Source organism: Seriola aureovittata, chromosome 10 (genome assembly GCF_021018895.1).
Source record: "Seriola aureovittata isolate HTS-2021-v1 ecotype China chromosome 10, ASM2101889v1, whole genome shotgun sequence".
NCBI lineage: Eukaryota > Metazoa > Chordata > Actinopteri > Carangiformes > Carangidae > Seriola > Seriola aureovittata.
In genome coordinates this window covers 27,729,284-27,736,925 of record NC_079373.1, presented here as the reverse complement: position 1 = coordinate 27,736,925, position 7,642 = coordinate 27,729,284, and the positions used below count along the sequence as shown (strand labels likewise).

General features: G+C 42.8%; 1 protein-coding gene across 3 annotated transcripts; it reads left to right on the top strand.

Moving 5' to 3' along the window:
- Positions 1 to 3,882: 3,882 nt before the first annotated feature.
- On the top strand, positions 3,883 to 6,720 carry LOC130176407 (GTPase IMAP family member 9-like). 3 transcript variants are annotated; one of them, XR_008828858.1, is made up of 3 exons: positions 3,883 to 4,063; positions 4,653 to 6,177; positions 6,706 to 6,720. XR_008828858.1 is itself a non-coding variant. In XM_056387486.1 (2 exons), exons 1-2 carry the CDS (start codon positions 4,048 to 4,050, stop codon positions 5,573 to 5,575), a joined length of 939 nt encoding a protein of 312 aa, XP_056243461.1. In that variant the 5' UTR covers positions 3,883 to 4,047; the 3' UTR covers positions 5,576 to 6,258. The 3 variants fall into 3 exon arrangements, 1 of the variants encoding a protein (XP_056243461.1); XR_008828859.1 differs by lacking the exon at positions 6,706 to 6,720 and adding an exon at positions 6,370 to 6,387 and having other exon boundaries at positions 4,653 to 6,153; XM_056387486.1 differs by lacking the exon at positions 6,706 to 6,720 and having other exon boundaries at positions 4,653 to 6,258.
- Positions 6,721 to 7,642: the final 922 nt, after the last annotated feature.

Sequence of the window (7,642 nt, the reverse complement as noted above, 5' to 3'; positions counted from 1 at the left end):
CTGCTGCCATCTTCTGTTTTCTGACGGGTACTGCAGAGACCCCTCTGTAACCACCAGGGGTCGTCATGGAGACGGCGCTTTAAAGGATCATTATAACTTGGATCAACGTAGTTTGTAGTTTATCCAATAAAAACTACAACTCTGAACTCTCCATGTTCAGTCCATCATTGAGAAGAAGAAGAAAACATGAACACAAACAAATTCATCTCAAAGACAAAGACTTATATTTTATTCTGGAAATACAAAGTAAAATTCAAATAAACTAATTAAATACAATTAGATAACATTAACTTTAACTATTTACTAAATGTTACATAATGTTACGTTCCAGCGTGGTTCATCTCTATGATGAATTTATTGATATGTTTTAATATATCAGGTCATATTGTTGTATGTTATACATTATGTTGCAGCGTCACATCACCTGACGCTACTTGGCATTATGACGCCGTGTAGTTTGAAATGACACGTTGCGTTACTTTGTGTTGCAAATGATTATGTTATGTTGAGTTCATTATGTTACATTGCATTTTATTTGCTTTATGTTGCGTCACGGGAATAAAGTTAGAATAAATGGTCTGAAGGCCCCTGGAGCAGTGGTGTTGGAGAAGCAGCCGTAGTGAGACCCAGGTTGGAGATAGACAGGAGACCCAGGTTGGAGATAGACAGGAGACCCAGGTTGGAGATAGACAGGAGACCCATGTCGTGGATAGACAGGAGACCCAGGTTGGAGATAGACAGGAGACCCATGTCGTGGACAGACAGGAGACCCAGGTTGAGGATAGACAGGAGACCCATGTCGTGGATAGACAGGAGACCCAGGTTGAGGATAGACAGGAGACCCAGGTTGGAGATAGACAGGAGATCCAGGTTGAGGATAGACAGGAGACCCAGGTTGGAGATAGACAGGAGACCCAGGTTGGAGATAGACAGGAGACCCATGTCGTGGATAGACAGGAGACCCAGGTTGAGGATAGACAGGAGACCCAGGTTGGAGATAGACAGGAGACCCAGGTTGGAGATAGACAGGAGACCCAGGTTGGAGATAGACAGGAGACCCATGTCGTGGATAGACAGGAGACCCAGGTTGGAGATAGACAGGAGACCCATGTCGTGGACAGACAAGAGACCCAGGTTGAGGATAGACAGGAGACCCAGGTTGGAGATAGACAGGAGACCCAGGTTGGAGATAGACAGGAGACCCAGGTTGGAGATAGACAGGAGACCCAGGTTGAGGATAGACAGGAGACCCAGGTTGGAGATAGACAGGAGACCCAGGTTGGAGATAGACAGGAGACCCATGTCGTGGATAGACAGGAGACCCAGGTTGGAGATAGACAGGAGACCCATGTCGTGGATAGACAGGAGACCCAGGTTGGAGATAGACAGGAGACCCAGGTTGAGGATAGACAGGAGACCCAGGTTGGAGATAGACAGGAGACCCAGGTTGGAGATAGACAGGAGACCCAGGTTGGAGATAGACAGGAGACCCAGGTTGGAGATAGACAGGAGACCCAGGTTGGAGATAGACAGGAGACCCAGGTTGGAGATAGACAGGAGACCCATGTCGTGGATAGACAGGAGACCCAGGTTGGAGATAGACAGGAGACCCAGGTTGGAGATAGACAGGAGACCCAGGTTGGAGATAGACAGGAGACCCAGGTTGAGGATAGACAGGAGACCCATGTCGTGGATAGACAGGAGACCCAGGTTGGAGATAGACAGGAGACCCAGGTTGAGGATAGACAGGAGACCCAGGTTGGAGATAGACAGGAGACCCAGGTTGAGGATAGACAGGAGGCTTCTGGACACCTGGCACTACTACTACACCCAGGATCCCTGGTTTGGGGAAATTCCACAGAGCAGCACTACAAAGAATTTATTAATCATAAAAACAATCATTCAATAATCATTATTGTCAGATCTATAATCCACTTAGCACCTTATAACACATTAATGATTAATGAATATGAGATATAACCTTATTATCTATATCTTTACATACAGTGTCCTCTGTGGCTGTCCCTGCTTCATATCTCCATCATCTCTGCATGTTACTGACATCTGCTGGTGATTCACTGGTACTACTGACAACCAGTGGCTCACAATTAAAATCTCTCCTAAATTTGAACACAAATACTTTCGTTACAAGAACATAATGAAAACAAAGAGGGAACTCCTACAGTTCATTCACAGAATTACTTGGTTCAATAATCACCACGAGGCACAGAGCAGCACTACATAGAATTTATTCATCATAAAAACAATCATTCAATAATCATTATTGTCAGATCTATAATCCAATTAGCACCTTACAACACATTAACATCAAATCTGTGTCTTCACAATCACAATGTAAGTACAGATATCACAAGTTATTTCACAGTATAGAGTTAATTTCCACCAGCTACAATATTAAAAGATGTGGCATCATTATTTTAAACACATTAAATTAATAATTCTACATAATGACATATTGAGCCTTCATTTGTTCATAGTGAAAAAGGACCTGTAGTGTTTCTACCAGTGGTGGAGGAAGTACTCTGATGCTTTACTTAGGTAGAAGTAGTCATACCACAGGGAAGAAATACAATACAATATATACATATACAATATATACAGTATTTACATAGAGACATCTCTCTCACCATCTCAGTATAAACAACAGCGTCCACAATGAGCTGAAGTTTCCTGTAATTGTGAGGTGATCTGTGACGAGACAGAAACGACTGGACTCCCTGAGGAAGGGAAATGTTTTTAATGATGTCATCATTTTATAAATCTTTTATTGAATCTGTCCTAACAATGTGTATGATTACCTGGTATCATGCATGACAGACAAAAAACATTATAATGAAGTTATTATATAAAGTAGTGCAGTGAAAAGATCTGCATTTCATTTGATGTACATTTCAAACTTGTACTCTACATGTAAGGGAGAAATATTGTTTCTGCACTTTTATAAAATAAGTTCATTAAAAGTCATTAAATGAACTTCAGCTCAAAGGTACCGAGGGAGTGGATTTACTGAGCTACCTTCCTCCAGTTTTTCACTTTGTTATTGTACATTATACTGTTATATTTAATATTATAGTGTTTTATATTGTAGTGTTTTATAGTTTTATAGTGTTGAGTTTCTTCACCACAGAAACAGTAAACCACCGTGTTCTCTGTGACTTTAAGCTCCTAAAGACAAAAACATTTCAGAGACGTTTCTGAGGTGAAACCGTCTGACTGTCCTCTCTGACCGGACCCGGTCTGACCGGACCGGACCCGGTCTGACCGGACCGGACCCGGTCTCTCTGTCCTCTCTGCCTAACTGTTAACTTTAATTTTTGCGCATTTTGCTTTCTTCCGTTCTCCATGTCATTTCCACTGCAGTAAGGCCAGTCTCGACTTGGAAAAACACGATCAAGCCAGCCGCCTCTGTGTTTTGTGGTTCGCTTTTTACCAGCGATTACGGTAAAAGTTTGAAATACTTGATTTCAAAATAAAAGCGACCATCCCATTTTCGTTTTCACATTCACTCAGTCATGATCAAATTAAAAACACAACGTAATAATGAATAAATATTAAATAATAATGATGATATTGAATTTCTAAATCAAAGTCCTCTAAAATGTCACAAACAAGGAGTCTGTGGAAACACTTCATCTTTATTTCAGTCTGAAATCATCGGAAAATTCCTCATTTATGACTTTTTAGAGGGCTTTAATTCAGAAATTCAATATCATCATTATTATTTAATATTTATTCATTATTACGTTGTGTTTTTAATTTGATCATGACTGAGTGAATGTGAAAACGAAAATGGGATGGTCGCTTTTATTTTGAAATCAAGTATTTCAAACTTTTACCGTAATCAGTGGTAAAAAGCGAACCACAAAACACAGAGGCGGCTGGCTTGATCGTGTTTTTCCAAGTCGAGACTGGCCTTATTGCAGTGGTTTTAGAGGGTGTGGTTTGGTGCACGGAGCTTTATTTCAAAAGGGCTGCAGTCAACCCTTCACTCTTCACCTCAGCTGCTGCACCTACGTCAACAGAAACATGGGCAATGACTCAGGTAAATTTAAGTCTAAACTGTGTCCATGTTTTAAAGTACCATCATTTCATGTAAAACTGTGATCACTATGGAGCAGGGATATCACAGGAAAAGTAATAAAGCATTTCCATAGTTTCATATTTTAATAGTCATTAAAAACAGGAATTGTAAAAAGAATGTATAAATGAATTATTGAATGAATTAATCCAGCAATAAATATTCTGATTTAAAAATGGATTTACAAAAACAGCATCAAACACTCATTAAATAAACTATTATAAATACATTTATTAATTGATGAATTCTTTATTACTTTTCCTGCGACATCCCTGCTCCTCCATACATCACTGCTGAAGCTAGTATTATTTGATAGAGACAGGTACTTCAATAGATGTAGAATGGATAGAACTGCAGATTTATTATTTGGTGCCTTTGACTACAAACTCTGGAGCACTCCAACATTTATACAGGTGTTCAGATAAAAATCATGATTTCTTGGAAGATTTGGGGCATTAGTCTGCAAAAGAAATATGAATAAAACCCCAGCAGGTACAGTGTGTGTACAACCTGTTGTACGTTCTTACTCAGTGTCACTCGATCTTCTCCACAGGACCCAACGTAACTAATGACGAGGAGCTGAGGATGGTGATGGTGGGGAAGACTGGGATTGGGAAGAGCGCCACTGGAAACACCATCCTGGGACGAAAGTGCTTTGACTCCAAGTTCAGTGCTAAGTCCATGACGGTCGACTGCTCTAAAGGCAGAGCTACGGTAGATGGACAACAGATCTCTGTCATCGACACCCCCGGCCTGTTTGACACCAGGTTTGACGAGGAGAGAACACAACGGGATTTAAATCAGTGCATCAATTACGCTGCTCCCGGACCCCACATCTTCCTGGTGGTCATCAGGCTGGGCAGATTCACAGACGAGGAAAAGCAGACGGTGCAGAAGATCCAGGAAATCTTTGGCCAGGCTGCAGACAGGTACAGCATGGTCCTCTTCACTGGTGGAGACCTTCTTGAAGACACCACTATTGAGGAGTTCTTGGACACATGCTTAGACCTTCAGGAGCTTGTGGGCAGATGTAACGGCCAGTACCACGTCTTCAATAACAAGCTGAAGGATGAGGAGGCTCGCTCTCAGGTCAGTGAGCTGCTCCACAAGATCAGGAACATCGTCGCGAAGAACGGGGGAAGCCACTACACCAGCGAGATGTTCCAGGAGGCCGAGAGGGCGATCGAAGAGGAGAAACAACGAATCCTGGAGGAGAAAAAAGAGCAGATCCGTAAAGAGAAAGAGGAGGTGGAGAGGCAACTTCAGGAAGATTTCCAAAAGGAGATGAAAAAAATTCGTAATCAACAAGCAGAGGCCAAAAAGGAGGAGATTGAAAAAATGATGAAAGAATTAGAGGAAGAGCATGAAAGGAAAATGAGAGCGGAAAAGAAAAGAATTGAAGAACAACGTGAAAAAGAGGCCAGGGCTAAGGCTGAAAAGAGTGCACGTCAGAGCGGCTGGTGTGTGATCCTGTAATAAATTCAACAAAACCAACGCATGTTAGCTTCTAACCTCAGTGCAGCTCATCTTCATGTCAAGACAAATTAAATCTTTTTGAACAAATGTTCTACTAAAACTAGAATCACCTCCTCGTGTTGTATCCCTCCCCCAACTGACTAGTGTCAGGTCACATCCTGTTTACCCAGAGTCATAGAAAATATGAACCATTTGTGTGAAATTGTTATAGATTTTCACTAGAATATAGTATGCATTATAAATATACTGAATGTTAAACTTATATAATCCGATGAAATAGCTATAGTCACAACTGAGGTTAGATTTGTTGCTGTTGTTGTTTGGGTTCTTCTGCCTTTGTTCTCTTGTATGCTTATGCTGTTTTGTCAAAGCACTGTAAACCCTTGTTTTAAAAGAGGCTATATAAATAAAGGAATTATTATTATTTGTATGTAAACCAGCCTCTGCTGAAGTAGGATTGTTATAAAATTGAACCTGGAGGGAATAAAGTTAGAAGAAATGGTCTGAAGGCCCGTGAGCAGTGGTGTTGGAGAAGCAGCTGTAGTGAGACCCAGGTTCAGGATAGACAGGAGACCCAGGTTGAGGATAGACAGGAGACCCAGGTTGAGGATAGACAGGAGACCCATGTCGTGGATAGACAGGAGACCCAGGTTCAGGATAGACAGGAGATCCAGGTTGGAGATAGACAGGAGACCCAGGTTGGAGATAGACAGGAGACCCAGGTTGAGGATAGACAGGAGATCCAGGTTGGAGATAGACAGGAGACCCAGGTTGAGGATAGACAGGAGATCCAGGTTGGAGATAGACAGGAGACCCAGGTTGAGGATAGACAGGAGACCCAGGTTGAGGATAGACAGGAGACCCAGGTTGAGGATAGACAGGAGATCCAGGTTGGAGATAGACAGGAGACCCAGGTTGAGGATAGACAGGAGACCCAGGTTGGAGATAGACAGGAGACCCAGGTTGAGGATAGACAGGAGATCCAGGTTGGAGATAGACAGGAGACCCAGGTTGAGGATAGACAGGAGACCCAGGTTGAGGATAGACAGGAGACCCAGGTTGAGGATAGACAGGAGATCCAGGTTGGAGATAGACAGGAGACCCAGGTTGAGGATAGACAGGAGACCCAGGTTGGAGATAGACAGGAGACCCAGGTTGGAGATAGACAGGAGACCCAGGTTGAGGATAGACAGGAGATCCAGGTTGGAGATAGACAGGAGACCCAGGTTGAGGATAGACAGGAGACCCAGGTTGAGGATAGACAGGAGACCCAGGTTGAGGATAGACAGGAGATCCAGGTTGGAGATAGACAGGAGACCCAGGTTGAGGATAGACAGGAGACCCAGGTTGGAGATAGACAGGAGACCCAGGTTGGAGATAGACAGGAGACCCAGGTTGAGGATAGACAGGAGACCCAGGTTGAGGATAGACAGGAGACCCAGGTTGGAGATAGACAGGAAACCCAGGTTGGAGATAGACAGGAGGCTTCTGGACACCTGGCACTACTACTACACCCAGGATCCCTGGTTTGGGTAAATTCCACGCGGGTCTGACACCCTAAGAACCTAAGAAGGAACTATATATGATGATGCACAGGCTCTCTGTCTTCAGTCCAGATCTGGGTCTGATCTCGCTTTTGTTCTTGTGAAAGAATAAATTCTATTGCATTGGACTCTGATTGTCTCCATTTTTTGAATCTGTTTTGACTCCAGTAAAAGTGCAGTTGTGTAGAAAGTTAAGTGTTGGTGAAGAGGTGCAAACTTGCTCTCTGGCCCGGACGTGGGCGGTCTTGAGTAAATGGCTAAAAAGTGTTTTGAGAGGTCACTGTGACCTTGACCTTCAACCTTTGACAACCAAAATCTAATCAGCTCATCCTTGAGTCATAGTGAATGTTTTTTACCAAATTTGGAGAAGTTCCCTCAAAGCGTTACTGAGATATCGTGTCTACGAGAATGAGACGGACGGACAACCTGAAAACAAAATGGCTGCCGCTCTGGCTGAGGCATGAAAACTATATACTATGAATATAATAACAGTAAATTGTACTTTGTACACCCTGGACTGTAT